General features: G+C 46.0%; 2 protein-coding genes across 15 annotated transcripts; both read right to left on the bottom strand.

Annotated features, from left to right (window-relative positions):
- Positions 1 to 50: 50 nt before the first annotated feature.
- On the bottom strand, positions 51 to 14,851 carry LOC102689941 (macrophage mannose receptor 1-like). 14 transcript variants are annotated; one of them, XM_015359546.2, is made up of 12 exons: positions 14,625 to 14,845; positions 13,729 to 13,877; positions 11,296 to 11,417; positions 10,569 to 10,690; positions 10,229 to 10,377; positions 9,322 to 9,434; positions 8,758 to 8,882; positions 6,921 to 7,136; positions 6,154 to 6,249; positions 5,285 to 5,344; positions 4,608 to 4,746; positions 380 to 397 (listed from the first exon to the last, which is right to left on the bottom strand). In XM_015359546.2, exons 1-11 carry the CDS (start codon positions 14,689 to 14,691, stop codon positions 4,610 to 4,612), a joined length of 1,356 nt encoding a protein of 451 aa, XP_015215032.2. In that variant the 5' UTR covers positions 14,692 to 14,845; the 3' UTR covers positions 380 to 397; positions 4,608 to 4,609. The 14 variants fall into 14 exon arrangements, with proteins under 14 accessions (XP_015215026.2, XP_015215041.2, XP_015215032.2 ...); XM_015359549.2 differs by lacking the exon at positions 380 to 397 and adding an exon at positions 1,993 to 2,008; XM_015359548.2 differs by lacking the exon at positions 380 to 397 and adding an exon at positions 3,539 to 3,555.
- A 1,112-nt stretch (positions 14,852 to 15,963) lies between these two features.
- LOC102689740 (amine sulfotransferase-like) lies at positions 15,964 to 24,788 on the bottom strand. Its single transcript, XM_006636849.3, has 6 exons — positions 24,533 to 24,788; positions 21,664 to 21,872; positions 19,646 to 19,772; positions 19,299 to 19,393; positions 18,258 to 18,438; positions 15,964 to 17,206 (listed from the first exon to the last, which is right to left on the bottom strand). Exons 1-6 carry the CDS (start codon positions 24,690 to 24,692, stop codon positions 17,079 to 17,081), a joined length of 900 nt encoding a protein of 299 aa, XP_006636912.2. The 5' UTR covers positions 24,693 to 24,788; the 3' UTR covers positions 15,964 to 17,078.
- Between the last annotated feature and the right edge of the window lie 325 nt (positions 24,789 to 25,113).

Here is a 25,113-nt window from a genome sequence, read left to right as displayed (position 1 = left end):
AAGCTGCACGCCATCTTGCTGCACAGGAGAAAATGAAGTGGGAACTGAATTCAGAACTCCAAGCAGTTTGCGGGGCTGTACAAAGTCGTGGGTGACTGCTCATTGTGCGTCTCCAGGGAGGGGGAGGAGGAGAAGGCAGCTGCTCGTACGTGCACTTCCATGGAGCACCACTCGCTGTGCAGGTAGTGTGGCGTCACCACGCACAGCATCTTGCAGCTGGTGTAGACCGCCTCCACGATGCTGCTCACAATGGTCTTGCCCACCTGGAAGTCGCGGTGATGGAGGCACAGTTGGTGGCCCCTCCCCCCCGGCGCCTCCACTCCCTTCCAGATTGGGCACCAGCTGGTTAAACACCCAGTCCTCATCCTGGGAGCTGTAGGACACAAAGGCATCGTACCTGGGCGAGGTGGGCAGAGAGGAAGAATTGAGAGGTTAGAGAGAAGGGAAGAGGGAAAGATAGAAGGAGGGAGAGGAAATAGGAGAGAGAAAGGCAGGGGAGGAGGGAGGGCGAGACACAGATGGCAATAGCAGTTTACAGTGTCTGAATTGTTCCCTCTTTGTTTGTCATTGGAGATTGGACAAATCGCACTTTCCCATATGGGGAAAAAAGAGCTGTGCTGCAAGTGTTGGTAAAACAGTGAAACCAATACACTGGGCATCAGCACTCAGATCAGGAGCGCGTCTGCTGTGGTCTGTGTGCACTGTGTATCTGCCTCACTGTGGGACTCACTGCAATGCTTTTGCTCTGTGTCTTATACTGTGCCAGAACTCTGCTTCCTTTTGCACTATGGGTTATCTTCATATGACTTGGGTAGTTGAATAATAATCCACATTTTACAAGCCCCTTTCTTGTTAAACAGGATTGTGTAAGGCATGCTCAGAGAAACAAAATATAAAAGAAGAGATGATCAAACAACATACATATTTAAGCTTAATATTTAGAAAATACTCTTTTCAACAAGCAAGCTTTAGTGTGAGATGTAAAAGCATTTATGGAGAATCTCAAATTCTTCCTGCAGCCAAGACATATAAGCTTCAGAAGGAAAAGGCTGTGATTTTCAAGGAAGTCTCCTATTTTGTCCTAGCATAAGTACATTTAAATACAGCAATTATAATTGGCTAATTTTGGTAAAATGATAGGCATCAGTCTCAGAAAACTAGGCATGTCACTGTCTCTGAGCGGCTGTTCATTCTGTAAAAATATTTTTTCAAACATTGATTCCTTATACTTTATACTTTATAGGGCACTTAAAGCTCTTGTTAAAATTTTAATAATTAAATTCATAGAAGGTAAAATCATTCAATCACCTTGATCCTAATTCAAGCCATTTTCCTTTTAACTAATCAATTTTGATTAACATAAAAACCCTAGAGGCGCATGCTTTAAGTCACAAATTAATTTACGAAAGCAACCGATGTTCAATATAGATGGTCAAATCCTGTACTTTAGAAGTTGCAGGTGGTCATAATACAAAAGTCGAGAGAGATGCAAGAACAAACTGCGAGAATCATGAAAGATGGTCCCGAAAGACAGAGTATGGGTCACAGCTAGGGCTGTAAATACACAGGTTCAAAAACAGGCTATTGGCTAAATACCTGTTTGTTGAAATTGTGTTTCAATTCCAACCCCATAGGCCAGACACATTCATAAAGATGGCACATTAAGGCAGTAATTCTCCAAGTGTGGACACAGAGGTCACCCAGGCAGAGATGTAGTTCTACTTTCATTGAGGTGATCACAGAATGACCTATTCAGATGGCCACTTACTTGTAAGTTTTAGGTCCTGACCTCCGGAGTTGGGTCTCCTTAATCCGGGCTCTTAGCAGGTAATAGCCATACAGGAAGTGCCACCTGCCTTTACTGTAACCAAGGCCACACACTAGCACAGCCAGAACTAGGGTGGCGCTCGAGCAAAATGCCAGGAGATCGGTCTGGGCTGCGCGCACAGCAGGCTCATTCTGGGAGAGGTAGCGGGTGCTGTTGGGTGCCGGGCAGGAACATTTGATGCTGTGAAACAGGGTGACGTGCGTGAGTGAGTGCAGGGCCCACAGTCGGAAGGCCTCGTTTTCACAGATGCAGGCCAGGGGGTTGAAACGGATGTCGAGGGATCGGAGGCTGGGCAAGAGGAGGTCAAGTTCTCCCGGGACAACCTGGATCATGTTGTTGGCGAGCACCAGCCCCTGAAGCGTGGACACTCTGAAGAGATTTCGGTCAGCCCAAAGTTCTCCAAGATTGCTCAGATGGGAGAAGGGCAGTGTGTCCAGGTTGCTGAGCTTGTTAGAGGAGAGGTGGAGCTCCCGGAGGGATCTCGGATTCAAGAAGAGATTGCTGGGCAAGATACCGATGCCATGTGGCAACTGATTACAGCCTTGACCTATTTTTTTATTGTGAAATTGCCAATGAGTTTCTGTCTTATACCCTTATAATTGTGGATCACCTACTGTATCTGGGGCTAATTGGTTTGGCTAACCTCTGAGTCTGCATGGGGGGAACAAGGGGCTGTGAGCTCACTCCTCCACCACACACACCAGTTAGAGCCAATTACTCTTCGACGTGGTCTGTGCTTTGCAGAAGGACCGGCTGGTCTTTCACTAATGTCACCGCGAGTTCACGGCCAGTGAGCAGGTCACAGGAGTATCCCATACACCATCTCAGCTGTGGGCCACCTGTACTGCTAGACGCACTCAGACCCTACACACTTAATTGCTGAAGTGGACTAAAAGTTTGCTTGATACCATATTTTAGCACTGCTCTGCAGGCCAGTCCAGCTGACCAATAAGCTTCAGCGAGAGCTCGGGTTGCAGCAAAAACGGAAAACCCCAGGGCCCCAAAGCAAAATATGGAATTGCTGCTGGTTTCATCAGACTGCACTAACGTTTCATTATTATTACAAATATAATACACAGTGTGGCCATGACAAATAAGTGCAGCTACAAAACAGCTACCATAAGAAACCAGCGATGGTATTTCATATTGTGTTTAAATCATTTAAATCCTCTTAATAAAAGGCAGTTAATGTGCCTTTAAGTTGACCTTTTCTTAATCCCTCACATATCCAGCCAATAAACTGTTGCAGCTTATGAACTTTAAGTATAGATTTCTGATTTTTTTTTTCAAAACTATTGCTGAAATCAATGCATGCAATGAAACGACAGAAAAGGTGATGAAACTTGTTTTGCCCTTAATGACATACAATTATTTGTAGAGCAAAATCCAATATTCAGTATAATAATGCACTTAACAGTATCTGGAATGAATGTAACGCCAGGAGCAGTGTACATCAACTATCAGCACAATTTATGTTCTGTAATGAAAACATGCCTTTTTGTTTAACAACTGTAATTCCGCAATTTGTCTTTGTTTGCTAGTAAATCGTACATGACTTAATCGCCACCTCTGCCAGTGCTTTTGCACCTTGAAGTGTCTGACCCAGTCCAGGCGCGTGGCCTCACTGACTCCTGCTGCTGCAGCAGTATTAATGGCCGGTGGGACATGATCAAAGTAGACAGCGGTCCTGCGTTCTGTCTGTTCCAAATTTCGCCAGCTTCCTCTTGCTTGATCAAGACCAGGAAACCACAAAGACACAAAAGGAAGCGGGGTATGAAAGAAACTGACAGACAAAAAAAAAAACCTGTTACACATAGATTAGGTAACATAACATGTGTTAACCATTTGTTCTCCAACTTTGCAAAATATAGTTTGGAATATTGAGACTAGGTGTTTCGATGGAGGGATTAAGAACTACATTGGTAATCTGTTAATAAGACCCTCATCATAAGGAAGAGGAGTGGAGGTTCAAGGATTAAGCTGTGAATAATCTGGTCATTGTAATTTTTAAGGGGAAGGAGGAAGTCAGCCTTGAACCATAAGCGACATCTGAGTCATGCTGTGTACGGAAAAGAAGTAAGAATCCACACTTGTAGATGTTTTTAGTTTAGACTCCAGAACGAACAGGACGACATTCTGATTCTGGATCTTTTTAGCACAGGACAATTGAAGGCGTCACGCATGCATGCTGCTGAACACTGCACGCATGCCTTGTTTCCCCACTGCGGGCTGCACAGTACCTACAGCCGGCACAGCACTGGCCCAGAGCTGGCCCGAGGACTCATCCAGCTCTCACTAAGTACTCCCAGCTCTGACACAGGGAGTCGCTGTTGCACAGCAGGCCAGAGGTGATCTGACCCTGGTGGTGCTAGGCCACCTGTCCACCTCTGCTCTGTCAGTCTCAGTCAGTGTAGGCTAATCACATAGGCCAGACTCGGACGCGAGATGTCAGGACTATAGGAGATGTCCTATAACATCTGGTCTTTTACCGGGGCAAGACTTTGATATAAACATCATGAAATACAATATTGCTTTTTCAAGCCATCTCGGAGAGTGGTTTTGAACAGACAAATATCAGATAAAAAAGATCTCCAATAACCATACACAGGAGTGCTTACAGAAACTTCAGAGGAGGTCTGTGAGGCAGCCCTGCAACATGAGCATCTGTACAGTAAATTATATATACAGTATTAGTGTCAGGTGATGTGCTGACATGTGTAGAATAAACAACTGGAAAGTAAGAAGCTAGATCAGGATGTATTATGGTTTATGACTACACCTTTAAGGCTGCTCATAGGCAATAAACAGGTTCCTTCTCTCTGGGGCCGCACGGAAGTCCACTAGGTCCTGGTTCTGAGAGAGCCGGGTCTGGAGCTGACGGATCAGAGCCTCCATCCTCTCACCGAGTTTGCTCTTTCCTGTGTCACAGACAGGTTCATCTGTAGTGTTCTCTTAGAGTCTGGGCCCTCTTCTGCACATATTAAATTGGCAGCCCCCTGTGCCGAAGAAGGCCAACAGTACAATTCACACTAGGAGCACGCTTTCACAGTAAACTATGAGCAAACTCTTTGCTACACCCCTCGACTGCCTGGTTGTGTGTCGCTCTGTGTATCCCACTGATTAAGCATAACGACAGCCAGTTTCTCCTGGTAGTTGGGAAAGAAAAGTCTCAACAGGTAAGGGAAATGCATAGTAGAAAGAGAAATGCACTGCTCATGGAGTGCCTCATGGTGGTCTACTGTACGTCAGTCTGAGTTCTGTAATGCCAAAGAAAAGTTTTATGATCCTGACTGGGAGAAAGTGGCAAATTGAAGGATGGATCTGTAAAAGGGTGAAAAGAAGCAGTGCTCTAGATGTCTGTATTGCCCACAATCCCCAGAAGGAAACGGCCAGTTTGAACCTTGAGCCATTTGCAAGTTCTCGTGCGGAGATGAGACAGTGGGGGTGTGTACTGACCTGGGCACGCAGGCAGACAACCAGCTGAGGAGTCACATAACGACACAGGGACTCCACACGCTGAGAGAAAGAGAAACAAGCAAAGACTGTAACTGCCTTTCATTGTTAACATCCAGATAAGTGCATAAAACATATAAGGTCTATGTCCATTGCACTTCTTTTCAAGATACCATCTTACTGTCTGAGCAGCAGGGCTGTATCTTAAAGTGAGAGCTCTGACTCACATCCTTCACACTGTTATCTCCAAACCGGGATGCAATGAAAGCAGACTTGTTTCTCCAGCAGCAGTGTGAGCTATAGGACAGACACCAGCCTCCTGAACGCACCTCTGCTGCATCGAAGGCCGGCTGACAACACCCTGATGGGTTTAATACTTGAATTTCAGGTTGTGGACGCAGTAAGAGCATCACATTACGTAGGCATTTAAAGCAGCCCACCTTAATCTGTGGTTTTAAAATGCTGCTAATTGATCTTGTGTCCAAAAAAAGGAAATTCCAGCATCTTCCAGACTCTTTTTTTATGTGGAGAGTTGAGATTATCATCGGAGTTATCACAACAAATCATCCAAGATCCATCAGTCTTAGAGATGTCAGTCCACTGGAGGTGTGTCCCCTAAGACCTATACGATATATTCAGAAAGCATGAGCTGTGTTTAGAGCTCTGGACTTGTAAAAGGAAGGATGCAGGTTCACACCCTGTGAGGGGCAGTGCTGTTGTACCCTTGAGCAAGGTACAGTACTTGCCTCAGTAAAATAGTCAGTAAAAACGTCAATGGGTAAAAGGTTCAGCCTGATGAACAATACGCTCTCCAAAAGGGGCTTTGTGATGACAGGCATATTACACTTTAAAATAAAGTAACACTACTGCACCTTTCTGAGCGGTGGTGATGAACCCCGGCTTACAGTCGCACTGAACAGGCTCGGTGAACACCGAGCACTGCGCCCCACTGTAGCCCGCAGAGCACTCTGGAAACGAAGAACACAGCCTGAAATATTAACCAGGTCAGGAGACGGAGGGAATGAGAATGAGAACGCACGGCGAGGGAGAGCTGCAGGGGAAAACGAGAGAGAGGAGCGGAGAGGCAGAGAGCGAAGACGAAGGCAAGGCGGAGAACACATTGCACGTGACACAATGACAGATTAAGCCCTGCTGAAAGGTGGCAGGGCTAGCTGGAAATCTCATTGAACTGCCATTTGCACTCAATTACCATTTGCCACTCTTTGTAAATCACTCTGGTGAGAAGGAGGCAGGAAATGGTTTTGTCCAGGTGCAGCAGAGGGAAGCAACGGTTTGCACTGGGGCTCTGGACTACAGTTCCTGGGGTGCTGTCTGCATGTATGCTCTCCCTGTGTTGGCGTGGCTTTCCTCCGGGGGCCCAAGGTTCCTCCCGCTGTCCAGAGATATGCTGGCGGGTTAACTGGCTTCTGGGAAAACTGGTCCCGGTGTGAGTGTGTGAGTGTCTGTGTGTTTGCCCTGCCACGGACTGGCATCCCATCCAGGGTACACCCATTGCTTGCCAGGACAGGCTCCGGCTCCCTTCTGACCCTGTATTGGTCAGGAAAGGGATGGATACATTGTGTTCGGATCCAGTGTCAGAGGGATGGGAGGGGGTGTACTCACTGTACTCTCCACTTGCCTGTTCTGAAGTAGACGGTGGTGCTGGGGTTGTGTACGGTCCTGACACTAGGGGGCAGCAGATAGTAGCGCGAGTCCTGCAGCAGGATGGCAGTGCAGGCCTGCCTGTCCCCCAGACACCGTTCTTCGGCCTGGGCCAGCTCTTCCGTGTTCACAAAGGCATCTACAACAGCACCCTCTAACCCTTGGCCGGACACTTCTTCAAACCACTCTGCAGCTAGAAAACAAGAACCAACCAAAAACTGGGCAGAAGATTTAAAACTGGGATAAAGAGTGCTTTCTCATGGCAGCATAATACTCTTACACAGCCGCTGTGGCCGAGTTACAAAATCCAAATAAGCATGTGGAGGATACAAAGAAGTGTAATGGTGATAGGCATAGGGATGCAACTATATGGAAATCCCAATTTCATTAGTGTTGCAATCCACAGGACTGTGACTCTGTGGAGTCATGGTATGACCACTGTCGTGTGTTCTTTTTCCTTTCTGTCAGTCTAACATCAATCTTGTTAATCCTGACACCCATCCTGCTAGTGCGGACAGAGGGAGGGAGACTTCTGTTGTGCACAGCAGAGCTTTACAGAGCTGAAGCCCAGTTCTGTTTTTTGTCTTTGGCCTTCTCCTGGGACAAGCTACTTTCGCTGAAGGGAATTTCAGACGAGTAACGTCGGAAGACCAAAAGAAGGATTTTTGTGGTTGTTTCTTAATTTCAATTTAAAAACAATTATGCTCACTCTTCACTCTGCAAAGTGCTTTAGGGTGATGCGAGAAGGTCCTTCTGCTTTTCCATTTGGATTGTTTTATATCTATATCTTGATGTCTCTCTAGTGTGTGATTATTGTTGGTACTGTATAATGCTTATTTAAATGTACTGAGTTACTTCTTCGTTGTTTAGTAGTATGGTATCATATTTTTATTAGTGAGGAGATCAGTTTGCACTGATTAAAATTATTTTTTTTACAACGGTATCTAAGGACTCTTTGGCATTTGCTTTCAGTTAGGATTTAGAGCCTTTTGAACCTCAAGAGTTATACTTAAAATAGACACCCTCAATGTCTGTAGAGTGCAATTAAGTTACGTTCTCCTTGACTCCCACGCACTGGGTCCACGTCTCCTTCGGGTGATCTACTGAAGCAAAGGAGCACTCCTCTAGGCCCCATCTAGGCTGGGCCTCAGCAGGTGTCTTCAGCCTCTCGTCACACAAAACCTTTCTGCCACAAAGTTGAGCCTGGATATTTCAACACTGCTCACTCTGGTCACAGAGAGGCAGGGCAGGTGGAGTCATGCAGTAGTAGTGAAATAACGGTCTGCCTTTGCACATGTCTTGTGTAGAACATGCTCAGCCAGTGTTTATTTTTGGTTTGTTTGCTCTGGGCTCCTTGCTTACACACAGCCTGCTGATCTTTAAATCTGCACCAGGCTGGGGGTGAAAACTGAGCCTCAGTTTGGTCTCCTGGTGTTGGTCAGACGTATTATTCTTAAGGGGGTTTTTCTGTGCATCATAACTGCTAAGATTTGCTTATTTGATTTAGAAACTCACTACAGCCTGAATATATGATATCATGCATTATGTAACAGATACTGTAAATAGAACTTTAAAAGTACAAGTAACAGCAAATTAATTCTAAAATGTAATGCTACAATAATTACTAATACTCAATTTTGTAAGATTATTTGACATTCATACAAGACTGCGTTGTAATTCCTTACGAAAGGCTTGTTGCTGAATTTACATGGCCATCGCCTTCATTCCAGAGACAGCTTTGAAACCTAGTCCTGTCCAAGGTGCTCCAGGGAATACCGAACCGGATGGCTCTTTGTACACAGATCAACACTCACACTCATTGCGTTTGCAGATGTAGGGCCTGTGCAGCCTGCAGTCCGTGTCTGTCAAGATGCCCGTCAGCGTGTCCAGACTCACGCAGTCCCTGGGCCCCCCAGACACCCTGTCTTCATGGAAATCTCTGACCAGAGAGAGAAAGAGACACAGTTGTCTGGAGAAACTGAGAAAAGGTATTTTTTTTCTTTTCTCTAGGAATATGTTTTGTGTTATTTTGGATTATTTAAGACAAATGAATCCAGAGAAAAAAAATAAGGAGACACCAAAATCAAAGTCCATGCAACTTCTACGACTGAAGACTAACATGTGAATTCTGTGACTCAAATTTCCATTCTTTTACAATGTATTTTTATGAGACAATGCGTCTAAAAATGTGCTCACTGGATTATGTAGCAAATCAATAAATCATAAAGGAGTCCTGTAAAGTTTACTGGAATCTTTAGGATATGGCATGAAGTTCAGACTTAGCAGCCAGAAAATGTCGACATTACTGGTTTTGCACCTATGCAATTCTATACAGTATGTAAAATAAGTACTGATGAGTTGATCAATTAGCAGCTCACGCAGCCAGTGATGGGTGGAGGGAGTTTCCAGCAGTCCAGAAGAACCGTGACTCGGTCTCAATGTCGTTCAGCCCGGTCCAGAAAGAGTCACTGACCTTTGACCCCAGCCAGGCCTAAGAGACGGACAGTAGGAAAACGCAGAGGGTGGCAGGACAAGGCCCGAGACTCCAGAGCCTGCCTGCAGCTCCTGACAATCCGTGTGAGGCATTCTCACGCACTTCAGGACTGGGATCTCCCTTACTTCTGCTCACGTCTTTATATACTGAACACCGAGAATAGAACCCGAAAAAATGAACTATGGCATTGTCAAGTGTTTGAAGACAAAGAATGATTAACCAACAAGCACGGATCAGATTGAAAAAGGCCAGAAGTAATGCCAGCCCTCCAGTTTGGCAATCTGGGTTAATATTAATATGTTACATTAATATGAACAATTACAGACAAATAACGCCTACAGTATCTAGTCTCATTTGGAAGAGAAAAAAAACTTCATGTTAGAATTGTAACCCCACAAAACATTCTGTGGTTAGGCACCCTGCCCACCTTTCACACAAGCACTCATTTTTAGTTATTTTATCCTTCACTAAAATGATTCGTCACTAATTATGGGTAATAATAATCTCAGAAATGCCTACTACAATTCATCTCAAGACCACGCTAAAGCAGAGAAACTTTATACCAGTAGGCCAGCTCTGTACTGTGGCTGAGAGTAGACATAACTAATCTAAGCACTGAAGGAGTTGTACCAAAATGTCAGGAGCACAGACTTTAAAACTGCATCGACCATGTGAGTAATATTCACCCTGATTCAGTGTGACATCTAGGAACGATCTCAACGGTCAAACTACTGCACCAACGGCACAGACGTCTCGGATTACAGTCCTCTGGCTGGGAGAGGCTGGAGTACCTTCTCCTCTGTGCTGTTCAGATAGAGGAGGTCAGCTCCCCTGTAGGCCCTGCACATGTCCAGGGCTCCTGTCCAGGGCAGGGGAGTACTGGTCTGCAGGAGATAGCAGCTCCCATGCCAGGGGTCCCACCCCTCAGGACAGTGGTAGCCTGAAATGCAAAGCTAGGGTTAGGGAGGGTTAGCATTCTGGACACGCTGGGCTGGGTGAGGTGACAGGGGTTGAGGTTAGGTGGGCGGGTTACATGTGGGAGGATGAGGCCAGTACAGGTTCAAGGAAGGGGTGAGAGCTGAACACAGGACCTGTTACCCCCCCAAAGAGGGAAGAAGACCCCGAGTTCACCTGTGTTGGGCATCTCGCACACGTATCCCTGGAGGGCATCACACGCCTCCTTCTTCCAGACCAACCCTGCTCTCTGCTCCATCACCACACAGTAGTGCTGCTCATCCATGTCTGTGAAGAAACTGGACAGGACACCAATCTTGGGCGATTTCTGCCAAAAGATACAGCCTACAACCACAAAGCTTTGCTATACTAAAAAGAGCAGTTCTGATGTGGGCATAATGCTTAATATGAGACACTGAACCCCAAAGATTTCAGGTCCAGACTAAATCAAAATCTCCACCTGTCCAACAAAATAACACACCTTACAAAGGTTTACACATTTGGATGGGTTGAGGCTTAGTTACAGGTGTATCATGCATGCTGTTTCTTACAATAAGCACAATAACCTTCATATCACCGCTGATGAGTTTTAGGTCATAGTGAATACATTTGAATGTCATTACCACCCATTCATCCATTTTCTAACTGCTTCATCCAATACAATGTCATGGGGAAGGCAGAGCCCATCCCAGAAAGCAACAGGCACAGGGCACAGGGCAGGGTACACCCTGTTCAGAACACTAGTCCAGCGTGAGGTGGACAGACACACCCACGCACACACTCACACCAGGGCCAGTCTTCCCAGAAGCCAATTAACCTCCCTTTGGAATTATCAAAGGGAAGAAGAAGAAAAAAACAAACGAACTGCCCTCAGTTTGCAAATTCGCTCTCACGGACTCCCTACCTGGGCTCATCCTCTGCAAACTGGGAGCCATCAACCCAGAAAAGCTGGGGATCTCCAGAGGGAGAAAACAGTCCAATCCAATAGGAGCAGTCGGAGCAGTAGACTCGGGTACTGAGAAACTCCTGGGGAAAAGAATCGAGGACAGGTTTTCAATGGGGAGAACTCAGGGTCAGCCCAGTTTACTTGCAATGCATACAGTCACTGCTTTCACAGTCTCATTACCGAACTGGTCTGCCACCAGCATCAAATGTTTTCCCAAATGAACAGCCTTCTCCTGGTTTCTGCTCACTGCCAGCAATTAGCCAGAGCTTCAGATGAATTTAAAGGCTAGCATTAAACTAGACCAGTGAAGAAAACAGCAGGTTGTCACCTTGAAGGTAATGCAGCAGGAAGATGTCAGATACACCCACAGCTAATTCCGCAGTTTAAAAGAGTAACCAGTTTTCAACTGTATTAGTCTTCAACCCTTAGATTCGGAATGAAACTGAATAGCACAGCGGTGTTATGTAATGGGGTGGCAATATGAAAAGAGACAACTCTGTGAAGGCACAGGGAAGAGCTTTAAGGTACATATTTGGGAAGAGCTGTCAACAGCTATAGCAGGAAGACCCTGTGCATCAGGTCCTGAGTTTTTCAGTGTCACACTGTATTGGATCCTGAAGTGTTAGTGGATGCTCCATGCTCCAAATATTGTTTAGCCCCACTCATTTCAGTAACTGTATACTGCGATTGGACATTTTGCATTGAAAGGTGTTCTCAATGACCAGGGTATCAGGTTCAACAATAGTAACAGTCAGGAATTCCTAATAAATTCTAGCGTCATTTGTTATAATACCTCTATATTAAATGCAAAATGTAATAGTTTGATCAGTGTCGTCAATTTCTTCCAAACTTTTATGTTTAGGGTAACTGAGACAAAATTCCCCTTCAGGGTAATGCAGTGTATACAGTATGTCCATATACGGAAGGAAAAAAATGTTCAGATAACATTGATATATCACTATTCCTAAATATCATTTTTGTCCTCAAACACAGCGATACCATCCAAAACTGTCTACCTTTTGTGGAAGTCTTAACCCTAACCCTAGCTAAGGATTTGGGTTAGGGTTAGGATTCAGGCTTGCTTCAGGGTTTCCACAATCTTCCACTCATTTAAGTGGAAAATATGATTCACTCAATAAAAATATCAGTCTAAAGGGACCGAGAATCCAAGCCAAACTGAAGAGAACATATCAGCAATGAAGGCATTTTGTTTTTGGGCAAGTATACTGTGATTGGAACTTTTGCATTGAATGGTGTTCTCAATGAGCATGGTATCAGGTTCAACAATGGTAACAGTCAGGAATTCCTAATAAATGCTGGCTTTATTTGTTAAAATACCTGTACATTCAATGCAAAAATGAAAGAGTTTGATCAGTGTCGTCAATTTCTTCCAAACTTTTGCTTTTAGGGCAATTGAGACAACATTCCCCTTCAGGGTAATGCAGTGTACGCTGTATGACTGGAATATGTGCTCTCAGTCGCTCCCTAGTGGCAACCCCTACTTGCCCTGCCATGAATTATATTCATAAACCATGAAGGCCCTATGGTAAGATGAGGGGGCGAGCCTGAGACTCTCTTGTCTCTAAAAGTCTTACAAGACATTGCTTATGAAGATCACTTCTATTTCTGCATTATACATCCTGCCTTGGATGACTGAGCTGTCTCTCCAGTTGTCACTCCATAAGAGGTACTCATCACTTAATGCAACTAATTATTGCTGTAATGCGACCAATTTAATATTTTTTTTCCTGTTCTTAAAGTTATTGCTGATTTCAATTAGCGGTCTCCAAACCTAGTCTTAGAGAGCCCCAATTCAGTTAATCTTAGAGGTCACCCTAAATCAATGGTCTCCAAAAATGGTCTTGAAGAGCCCCAATCCAGTTACTCTTAGAGGTCAACCTAAATCAGGGGTCTCACTCCCTGGCCCTGGAGAGCCCCAATCCAGTTGATCTTAGATGTCACCCTGAATCAGGTGTCTCCAACCCAGGTCCTGAAAGAGCTCCAGTCCAGTTATCCTTGTAGGTCACCTGCTCATCAGTACAACATTGATGAATCAAGCAAAACATCAGTGTCTCACAAGAACTCTTGTCTTTTGGGGCTGGTGGGTTTACCTGGGTTTGATCCCAAATAATCTCAAAATGACTACCTTCACATATCACTTGTTGAGTGTTCGACTAGTGATTTCCAGTTATTAGAAAGTGGTATTTTAAGAGGAAACTACAATACCTGCTGGAAAGGGAATCTCTAAAAAGACCAACAGAACCTGCTTGATTTCCATCCAGGGCTGTACAGTAGCTGTACCTAAAAGGTGTGACTGCACCCCTCGGAGGAACAGAGCGGTCTGGCACATCACCGGCCTGGCCGACTCACAGAATGGAGGGGCAGACGTACGTGTTTGTCTCGGTCTCTAATGACCACCAGGTCAGCTCCAGCAGCCCGACAGGCAGATCTGCTCTCAAACATGGTGGAGGGGTCAGGAGAGATCAGGAAGCAGCCCGAGTCCTTGTAGTACAGCCAGCCTGGGGGACAGTGAGCTGGAACTGTGAACACACAACAGCAAGACACAATGGGTACCAGAAACACAGTAGGAGTGGATGTCTCTCTGTCTGTGTGTGTGTGTGTGTTCCAGACAGAACATCCGTGAGAGGAGCTGGTGTCCAGGCATAATGACAATAGTATGTGCGCAAGGTGACCTGAAAAGGATGTTGAGGATAAGTTTTAAAAATGTTCGAAGGTTCAAAGCTAAGAACTTTTTTCAAATAATTTATAATTGTTTCGGGATCAGTGATCACCACTCATAGTCCTTAGGAGCTACAAAACGTTTACTTAACTCATTAAATTACGGATCGACTTCACTGGTACAAATGAGCACTGTATTCCAGGTATTTTTCCCCCCATCACATTCCGGTCTTTACTGTATCTACAGCCTCTGCAATTCCTGTCTCTCTCCAGGACCAGCAGTGCTAACCGCTGAGGCCTTAGACAACAGAGCCAAAAAAAGATTAATAATAATAATAATAATAATAATAATAATAATAATAAATGAATTAATTACAATCCAAGACCTTCAGTGATGCCGCCCCTTCACATTACGGTGTCGGATCCCCGGCGGGTTCAAATCGCGAATTCATTGAGTCTGTGGCTCCCTCTACAGGCGAATAGTAGAAAAAAAAATACTTCTTTTTTTATTACCAATCATAAACCCACAAATGGTTATTATTGTGGTGTTTCCCCCCCTGGCAAATTATTTCTGAAAACAGTATTTAAGAGCTTAATTCGTCACTTACTGGGCGATAATCCGACAGACACTAGCAGAACGACCCGGAGGGCCAGTTTCACACAGTCACCCGCCATCGCTTCCGGCTGAACCGAAACCGACAGGTTTCTGTGAAATGAAGCGGACGGAGCCCGTAGGGACCGGCTCTGTTTTCGGGGCGCTTGTCCCCCCTCTAACCGTCGGGACGGGTTTCAAAACGCCGCAGCGCCTCGCGGCTAACGGGCGCGCCCCGGAAAATACGCACATGAGCGTGCGGGAGCTCCTGCCGCAGAGCTGTAGTTAATTGAACCCCCCGTCAATTAGGAAATAATTAACTCTAAAAGATAGAGACACCCCTATAGACGGGGCGCTGTTATCTTCCCGGCAGTGTCGCTCACTGCTCCATCTTTAATGTTTTATTTTATTTAAAGCTTTACTGAACCAGACACAGTGAGTCAACTGGGAACAATTTAGCGCATGCTAAAGTATCTCTCAATGCAGCCTCCCGGGCGCGATTTGAACCCGAGTAACTGCCTTGTCAAAAACGCGTGCGTGCCCTTTGATGGTCTAATTACAGGCTCATCACGCTGCATTTCCGTGGCTTTGCTATACAGTACCACTGCTGCACATGCAGTATTGCAGTGCAGTAACTGTTGCGTTACCAGTCGGTACAAAGTGTGGCGCTTCTACAGTATGTAAAGTAAAGCACCTTGAATAAAGATATCTGCTAAACCGACCGACTTCGGCTTGCGTAGTCCTGCCCTCTTACAGGAGCTTGAGCCAGGATTGGGGTTTTCCGTGGGTGCCGCTTGCAGGTTATCCTCGCGTTCACGCGAGTTTTCAGCCCCACGGAGCCCACTCCGACTGGCGCGTTTGACTCTGCATCCATCGCCTATGGATGAGGAGTAGGTACATACTGTGTGCATATCGAGATCACCAAATGCGGGAATCTTGAGCATTTTCATTAAATATAAGTTTAATCAATAACATTTTAGTGGTACTGTATAGCTATAAAATACTCGCACCTAAAAATGCATCCAGCTCCAGTTCCCTCGGGTAAGTCGTATAAAATTGAGTAAAGGAACAAGCAATAGGTTTATTCCATGCTGAAAAAAAGAAAAAGAACACAACGTTTCGGCAGTGGAGCCTTCTTCAGGTGTGAGAAGGCTCCACGGCCGAAACGTTGTGTTCTCTTTCTTTTGTGCAGCATGGAATAAACCTATTACTTGTTCCTTTGCAGCCTACGCATGCTGATGCAGCTCCCCACCTAAAATTGAGTAAAGCTCGACATTTCTTCTGGTCTCCCCCCAAAAGTCACGTCAAATAAGTCAAAGCAGCCATTGTTCGTAAAGAGACAACAAGCCTTTGCCAAGAGTCCGATGAGACTTTTATTAGTGTACTTTATTAATAAACTGTAGGTTATATTCTACAGATTACATCTCATCGCACCGCAAAGGAGATTAAAACAAGTTCATTTCATCCGATTTGTGCACTGTCTTTCGCGCCGTGAAGAAATGCAACTACTGATCATTGGAGCGATATGAGGAGCCGGGTAATTGCATTAACTTCTTAACAATGTGAGCAGTCACCCTCCCTCGCTTGCGGCGTGTGATTTTCTCTGCGGGCAAGATCAGGGGGGATCCTGGTAGGTCCTCAAGGTGTGCCTAGTGATCTCCCAGGTGCAGGGCTTTGGCCCGGACCAGTGTGGACTGTGATCCCCCGGGTTCGGCTGGTGCCTGGATCGATGTAGACTGCGATCTACAGTCCCCCTGCTGTACAGCCTATACATGTGTGTGATGCACATATACAGATTGAGTAAATACTACAGACAATGCACCTGGTGAAAATGCAACACACCTGGGAGAAATAGGAGGTGGGCTTGTGTCAGTGTTGCTGGCTGAACGATGACAATCGACTTTTTCCTGCTGTATAGTTGATTGGTACGGCAATACAAAATAGCAGCGGATTAAAAAAAAATTAATAAGGTATGCTTCTAATACGGTGGATTTTTCTTTTAACCTATTTCACTAAGGAGGATTCCTCATTTAAACTAAAATCAAAACCCCATCAAAAGACTACAGTATAATCTACAAGTTAACACTGTGTTTTAAAAAGTATTCAAAATATTTTAAAAGGCTCCTGTGATTCTTGAGGCTTCTTTAAGGTACGATCAAAGCCATGTCTGGTGACGAGAGTTTAGCTGCGGACTGACGCTCTGAGCTGGTCTGTGGATGAGATTGATGTTATAAATCAGCGGAACCGCTCTGGACGGTCTCTGTGGACACCCAAAGTCATCTCGGTACCAGCTTCCCCATGAAGAAATGTGTTAATTTGTGGATGTTGTGGTTGTTTTGTTATTTGCTTACACACACGAAAAGTGTTAGCTCTGATCAGAACGCAGATAGGATCACTTGGACTCGCGGAAAGCACCAGGGTGAGACACGCCCCCTTCCGCAGCCGTTGCCCGGGCAACAGGGCCGGCGCCTCAGGCCTGCAGCTCGGCGATGTCCCAGATGAACTGCAGGGGGAGCCCTTTCATCTTCTCCCGGTACACCTGGTCAAAGCGCTCGTTCTGCGCCACGGTGAAACTGTTCTTCCAGTCGCCGATGGTGCCTGTATTGCCAACAGGACAGAGAACAGAGATACCGGTTTAAGATCACACACAAGACACATACGTTTGGTATGTGGAAAACATGATTTCTGCATTGGCGACTAACAAGCCACCAGCTCAACAGAACACTATTCTCATGCAGTGTCATGTGGGCTGAAGATTTTAGGTCATTCATGTGCTGTGCGGCTACGGCTCTCATTGCAGCAGAGATCTTTACTAAATTTAATCCTTAATAAAACTAACAAGGCACCAGATTGTAAGCGTGACAAGTTGTTTTTTTTTCTACTCTAAAGCTGAAGATTTAAAGCTACCAATAAAACATAACCTCCAGCATGGTTAGGAACTGAAAGCGATTACATTCAAATGCACCCAGTTATTAGATCTGTTAGTGTTCAATTATGGATTGGAGAATTCGTCTGGAATAAAAACAGAGCTGCTGTGTCGGACCCCAGGACTAGAATTGGGAACCCCAGTTCAAGGCACAAGGCAGCACCGCCAGCCTGTATCATCACATGAGTCACTCAGGAGTTTTCATTTCTGCCTCAGCTCAAGTGCTGTGGAGCACTCATTCAGCTCTGTGCAAGACTCTTGAGCTACAGCTAACGTCACGACCTACTGGAGATACACCCCTCTGCTACCTCCCAGCTCTGTGAATGACATCCGTCTGCTACCCTGACCACGAGCTGGAATCATGAAAGAGCCTACTGTTTCTTCCGGGAGATCTCCCGGCATGTGAACAAAAGATCATCACAGTCCCAGGCACAGTATTTAAATGCTTCTAGCACCTTGGGGTGTGGTAGCTCAAGTGGGGAGCTGTGTCAGCACGCGCAGGCTGCAAAGGAACAAGTAAAGGTTTATTCCATGTTGAAAAGAGAAGAAAGGAAACACAGGGTGTCAAGACACCCGAAGAAGGCTCTGCAGCCGAAATGTTGTGTTGCTTTTCTTCTCTTTTCAGCAGGGAATAAACCTTTACTTGTTCCATGTGGTGAGGTGTAATACTGCATTTTTTGAGAGCCTGAATAAGAACATCCGGGCTATTCTCTTCTCGCTGACCTTTGCGCAGAAAACTCCCCTTGCTGTGGTCCATGACATCTTCTGGCAGGAACTCGTAGTTGGCTTTGGGGTCCTCCTTCATGTTTTTGAAGGTGGTCTTCTGCACGATCCTGTCAATGGCCAAGTCGTCCAGATTCTTCCCCAAGAACTCGCCGATCTTCACCACCGCGGAGCGCAGATCCTGAGGGGAACAGCACGCAGAGCAATACCGGCACAGATATTCAAGATCTGGCACAGCTAGACCAGTCTGAATCTTCAGGGTAATGGCCTCCAGGCATTCAAGAGAGAGGAAGTTGTATTTTTTTTGCTGTTGTCTTGAAACAGAAATAAATAAATGTCTTTGAAGCATTGATTTAGAGCCTTTGATCTTTGCCAATGTGACATTATCACTTAACTGCCAGCAGGCAGCGTGAAAAGTCTCATATGCAATCACAGCTAAAACAAATCACATCATCTTGCATATTGTGCATGTCCATTGTTTTCCTTTGCTTGCTGTTTCCCTGTTTAAGACGTAGGCTCATCTCCAGTTCATGAATACATCATCCTACTTTGCAAATACAAATGGCAGGAAAAGGTGTGATTCGGATCTGCTGGTTATGTCAGTTAGCCCAGTAGAGGAAATCCTACCAACATCAGCTGGTAAACAGATGTGTAAGCCAGTGTACCCACTCACACACTGCTCCCTGTGGCATCTTTCCAGTCGAAGGACACCTGCAAAAGTGTCCTGTCTCGATGACTAGCGCACATCATCATAATCATGTACACACTGTAGTCTCATCATGTCTTGCTGAAGATTATGGCACTCACTAACTGTAAAGTCACTTTAAGACAACCGGGCAGTACTGTATTTATTTTCTGTCCTGGTCTTTAATATTAGGAATATTTCTGATGATTTGCACAGTGTATTAGGTACACCCATGGTATATGCCTGGTATAGGAGAGCTCTTTACCAGTATGAGCCATGTTCATTATCCGCAGACAGTTCTGGAACACATTCCCTGCAAACAAGGCGTAGCAGGTGACTGCAATCCCATCAGTTACCTTGATCATCTCCTCGTAGCTTAAGAAGAGGATGTTAAAGTCGTCTCTGTGATTGTACCACCCCTGGACGTGGTCGAACCAGGACCCACTGATGACTGGAAAAGATCCAACGCAGACCTCATGGTGACCTCATTGGGCAAGATGACTCATCACAAGAGGTTTGTGTTTGGAAGTAACTACCACATTGTCGAAACTGATCCATTTGAATCTTTCCCAAGCAGCTACAGTACCAAGCCCTCCAAAGAAGCAAAACTTCATGATCTAGGGCAGAGCTGGGCAATCTGAGCATTAGAAGACATTAACCATAAGCACACCCTGAGTTCTAGTGATACCTGAAGCAGACCTACCTCTGCCGCCAAGAAACATATCCAGCATGTCATCAAAGTCCTTGGGTGTGGTGAGCTTGATCATGGTTTTGGAGAAATGATAGAAAGAGACGAGGACATCTTTGGGGTTCCGGGAGACATAAATGATCTGTAAATAACCACACAAAAGGGATCAAGCAACACAAAGGGATTTATAATAGTTTGACAAGAACTAGCAACATGAAGTCTTGTCAACCTGACTCTAACTGACTTCCATTGCCACTGGCTCAACGATTCCTTGCTTCTCCACCTGTTCTGCCAAGTAACTGCGCTGCTGTACCAGAACTACCAGAGGCTGAAATTAACGCAAGGTCTTCCGGTTTATGTTAATCAATAGTACCAGCAAATCAATGTATGAAGAGTTTGGCCTGAGCTTGAGTGCCAGTTAGTACACCACCAAGGAATGTGTTAAACTCGCATATTTCTAGTGCCCGATATATAGTAGGAACCTGAACTTTGGTTTAACCAGCAATAAAACTGCGTGTGACTTTATTTTTTTTCCCCAAGACCGATGGGCACAGGGAGAACAGAAAAGAATGCCGAGGCCTGTCTCTGTTAGCTGGTTCACTGCACAGGTAAATTATTTTTCTAATATACTCAGTTCACCTTTGTGGAGGTCACAACCTTAACCTTAGAAAGCTTATCTGTTCGCACACTGCAGTAAATCAGCTGATATTAGAAGTACAGCACTGGGTCACTTATCTATCCGATAGGGAACACCATTCAGGATTATGGCGGTCATATAATAGTGAATCAGTGGCTATGTATTGTGTCAAAGGGAACACTAATTAGCTTTCGCTGTTTTACAACTCTCCAAGCAGAACCTCTTCAATAGAGTTCCGGTTCGGCTTTTGTGTTAATTAAGTCAGAAGCAGCAGCCATGGACTGGTTCACCCTTATTGGGGCTCAGCAGTGTGACAGGTAACCCTGACCAGTGAAGCCTGTCACAGAAGGGCAGGCTGTGGAATGACAAGGAGAGCAATAAAGACCCCATGCATAGCGAAAAAGGGGCAACACTGGGGTTAGCTCAGGCTCAGGGGGTCAGACGATGTCGGTAAGAAACCTATCCCTCAGGCCACAGACAGGAGCGACCTGGTGCTAGGTGGGTCTCAGGACATCCATACCCTCAATGCTGAGCCAGGAGCAGAGCAGACACAGGAACCAAATAGGCTACACAACAAGACACACTGGAAAGACAGGAATAATCCCAGGGAACTAGGAACAGGACAGAAGTCCAGGTGTACCGGGCGTGACAAATACAGAACGTATCCTATGAGAACTTCCATCAGAAATATGGTATTTGATAAAAGCGAGCCACAGAAGCATCAGTTTGCTACAGTGAGTGAGAGGGTGTTCTGACACCAGTAGCATTTACTTCCCTACTCTTTCTTTTCCCACTACACCCAAAATTACAGACTGTTGATTCCAGTCTACTGCATCTTTTGAATGGGATGTTTAACCAAGGTCCCCCTTCATTGAATCTATCTTTAATACTTTAAACTGTGGGGTCTCGTCACATACATGAGTGTCTAACAAACTCCGCACAGCTGTGTAGCTTCACTACCTCAGCAGCTCAGCATTTTACTTTGTCCAGATGTAACATCCCAGGATGCACTACCGCCTTCCACCCCAGAGGAAGTCGTGTGCTGTCAGTTTTCCAGTGGGCACAGGAAACACAGGGCACTGTGTCTACCTGTTACAGGGGACTGAACTGCACCAGTACCACTCAGCGCTATTGTAATACACCTGTGGAGGCAAACTGAGCAAACTGTGGGGGTCACATCCGTGTGTGACTGAGACTTTCACACAATTGTGCAGCGGCTGCAGAGCCTACACAGCCCAGCTGGGGTGTGTTTTAGCTTTATTCTTGTGTAACAGCCAATCAACTGGAGCTGCCCTGTGCCCTGTGGCCCTACGTCTTGTGCTGTCAGCTCCCTGGGAAGAGCTCCAGGCCTGTCTGGACCACAGAGACCCCCCCCACTCAGGCAGAGCAGACTCACTTTCCCCCTCCCCTCGCAGAGCCCCCTGGGCACCAGGTAGTGTCCCAGGTGCGAGGCGAAGAGGCGGGGCGAGGGGCGCGCGGTGTAGTCCTGCCCCTTTTCCGGAAACTCCAGCCAGGGCATGCGCTCGTAGGTGGTCTGCATCTCTGGGGCGCCTGGGTAGTCATTTTCGTGCAGTAGGGTGATGATGTGCTGGGTCCACACGGTGCCTGTGGGACGGCGGGGAGGGTGGAGGGGATGGGGGGGGTGTGCAGAGAGAGAAGCAGAAAGGGAGACGTCTGGGTGGGAAATAAATCAGCTTCCGGTTTCATTCTTCCACCAGCTTTCCCAAAGCACCTGTACAAACGTGCCAATGCAAACCATATGATACAGTGAGAGACACCTAACATTGAAGGAACACTGCCAGTGTACAGCACATTCATTTTAAAGCATTTAGCATCCACTGACATGCACACATCCTATTCCAACAACCTGGCTCCTCATGAGCCTGTCATTTGCTGCTGCACAGCCAATCGGAATGATTTTCTGAGCGCTGACAATACACTATCAATCACAGCTCCACTGTACTCTTGATTGGACTGGCTGGGCTCTGATGAAGCCGTGTTCACGTGTGTTGCTGTACTGGTATTTGCCTGGCTGTAGTGCCTAAGTCTGAGCCACTCAAGAGCCAGTCTGTCTGTCCGTCGCCCCAAAACAAAATCAGCCACTGGTTCTGCTTGGAAAGGGCGCCGTGTTGCTCTCAAAAATAAAACGTTTTCCCTTAAGACTCACGGGGGGGCATTTTTTTTTTGCTCCGCTGTGAAATTTGCTCCGTTTCGTCTCTCTCTGAAAAAAAAAAGTTCAGTGTGACATCTCTTAATTGCTTCGAAGTGGAAAATACATGGATCTTGGGTGATGATGAGGTTCGTGACGAATCTCCCACGTCGCTGGCATTTCCGCATTTGTCAAAAAAGTTTTACAACTTTTGGCGGAAATTCTGCTTTGGGGGCACAAATCATCACTTTCTATTAATCACAACGTTCTCAACCGGAGGTATCGATTCACCAGGACAGCATGGACTTTGAACCAAAGAGAACCCCAGGAGAAGACGTACTGAGCCCCAGACCCAAGAGCTGTAAGACAGCAGCACTGACATCCGTGTGCATGGACCCCCACTGCCCACACACACGCACCGGCAGTAAACCCAAAGGCAGAGTTTGCACTGTGTCTACGTTCATGGCAGGCGGTGAGAGAGGGAGCCGCTCTCTCCTGACACAGTAACAATCAATTAATCTTCCATACAGGTCAATAAAAAGCCAGCGTCACACACAATCCGTGTAAATGAATAGCGTTCGCGTGTCCAGAGGTTGTTGTTCCTCACAGTTGACTCGGTGTACTAACGCATTAATACGAGAGGTGCATGATTAATCTGTCGGCTCTGTGGCGAGACCAGTGTGCAGTAAACATGCGGGCTCTCCCAACTATCGCCCGGGGAATCGGACGCACAGTTCCGCGACAATGTACGGGAAAAGCAGATTTCCATGTAAAAGCAGATCTGTATAAGGTCTCTAAAAGTAAAGAATCTGTGTTCTAAATGCTGGCACCCAGGCTTAAATGCTCTTCTAGGTTTTATTTTGATCCTTATTGGTTTCTTTGAAATCATGCTGGGGTTTTCAAAGGATTGTCTTGGAATTATTCCCACACGAGATTCGATCGGCAGATTTACGTGCCTATCAATAAATATGGGGAATCAATGAGCTCAGAAAAGCACAGAAAAAAAATCTCTAGGGCCAACAAAAGAGTACAACCCGTGTAGAACCTGAGTTGTTATAGTACAGCTTGTTTTATTCAGCTTCCTTAGTGAAACGAAGGTACTATAACACGAGTTGTTTCCTCACGTTGGGGAACTTCCGGTCAGAGATGGGATTGGATTTGGTTTCAGGTTTCTAGAGTATCGAATCTGCGAACTGGGAAAATACGCTACACATCAAACCCCTAAGCACAACAGGCATCGAAAAGCTTGCACGTCTGGGGCACAAAGACAGCTCCTCTATATAGGAAACGCAAATGAACTCGTTTTGAGTCCCACGGTTAAGAATGCAGCCCTGCGTGGCACAGCGAGTCCGTTCCACGCAGCCAATTTGTTAATGTGACCCCAGAAGCGGACACAGCACATCAGAATTATACCACACACACACACAAGAAAAAAAAAACACGGTGTGGGTGTCACGGCGAGCTCTCCTCACTTCCATTAACTCATTCTCTCCCTCACCGGGCACAGCGCTTTGACATTCTGCTCTGCGTGGAAAAAGAAGGCGCCTCACAATATAAATTGACCGAAATCAATCAATCAGTCAATAGTCTAGAAGATAACAGGGTGTCGAGACCAGCTATCAGCAGTAAAATGAAGGCGTGCTTTATCTATGTGTGTGTATGTTTGGAATAGTAATAACATTGAAAAATTCATACTGCATATTCTGAGGTCTATACTTATTGACTAAAAATACCGCAACTACCGTAGAAATACAGTATGCTGATTCCCGGACAAGTCAAAGTGATCCGGAGCCTTTCCGGCCTATAGCAGGGGTTAGGGTGAGCAGTGACAGATACAGTAATATACAGGTTCAGGTGGGGAGCTGCATCAGCATGCGTAGGCTGCAAAGGAACAAGAGGTTTATTCCATGCTGAAAAAAAGAAGGAAGAAAACACAACGTTTCGGCCGTGGAGCCTTCTTCAGGTGTGAGCCTTCTTCCACACCTGAAGAAGGCTCCACGGCCGAAACGTTGTTTTCTTCCTTCTTTTTTTTCAGCACGGAATAAACCTCTTACTTGTTCCTTACTAGTTATATACAGTACAGGATCACTGCGCTTTCCGCCCCCTCCGAACTTACCGGACTTCGGGAAAGTCACCAGAAACACGTCACCGTCGCGTATCTCGAAGTCTTCCAGAGAGTCGATGTATTCCGGAGTGACATCTTCTTTGGGGAAGACGAAGCCCTTGTACTTGAAGAGAAACTCGTCGACGGACTCGACCTCGGAGCCGGCGGCCATGGAGACGGACGGGCGGGCGGGCGGACGCAGCGGACGCGCTGTCTTAAAGAGCAATGGCTCCGAGCTGAGCGGATTGCCGGGTCTGAGCGAGAAGGGGCGCCCGGAAGGGTCTTATAATGATTATGCAACCACACCACACTCGGGGGTTTATTGTGGATTAAAGATCAACCAGTCTGTTGCTTCCCTGTTTTTTTTTGCGCGAGAAGCATTGCCAACTATTACCAGCTGTGACCCAGATATGAGGTCCCGACCGCGCCTTTGCTGGGTTCACTCCTACCGTTCCTCATACATAGCTTGAGAATGAAATCTCTCAAAACCAAAACACCCGAGGCGTTTGCTTAGCTGGTAGCCGGCTCCCTCAGTTCCACTGAATTATTATTCCGAGCTATCGCAAATAAAGTCGCTGAACCGGACGCGCTTG

Source organism: Lepisosteus oculatus, chromosome 12 (assembly GCF_040954835.1).
Source record: "Lepisosteus oculatus isolate fLepOcu1 chromosome 12, fLepOcu1.hap2, whole genome shotgun sequence".
Taxonomy (NCBI): Eukaryota; Metazoa; Chordata; class Actinopteri; order Semionotiformes; family Lepisosteidae; genus Lepisosteus; species Lepisosteus oculatus.
Note: the sequence above shows the minus strand (reverse complement) of the source record. Positions and strands in the feature narration are given on the sequence as shown.

Coding starts and splice junctions, on each gene's coding strand:
- LOC102689941 (XM_015359540.2), bottom strand. CDS start 14,691: ATGGCGGGTGACTGTGTGAAACTGGCCCTCCGGGTCGTTCTGCTAGTG. Junction 10,691..11,295: donor TTTGCAGAGGATGAGCCCAG/GTAGGGAGTCCG, acceptor TGTCCTGTCCAG/TTTCTTCACAGACATGGATG. Junction 398..5,284: donor TTGTCTGCCTGCGTGCCCAG/GTCAGTACACAC, acceptor CACCTCGCCCAG/GTACGATGCCTTTGTGTCCT.
- LOC102689740 (XM_006636849.3), bottom strand. CDS start 24,692: ATGGCCGCCGGCTCCGAGGTCGAGTCCGTCGACGAGTTTCTCTTCAAG. Junction 19,773..21,663: donor TCTGCGAGGGGAGGGGGAAA/GTGAGTCTGCTC, acceptor GGTTATTTACAG/ATCATTTATGTCTCCCGGAA. Junction 19,394..19,645: donor TATGTTTCTTGGCGGCAGAG/GTAGGTCTGCTT, acceptor GATCTTTTCCAG/TCATCAGTGGGTCCTGGTTC.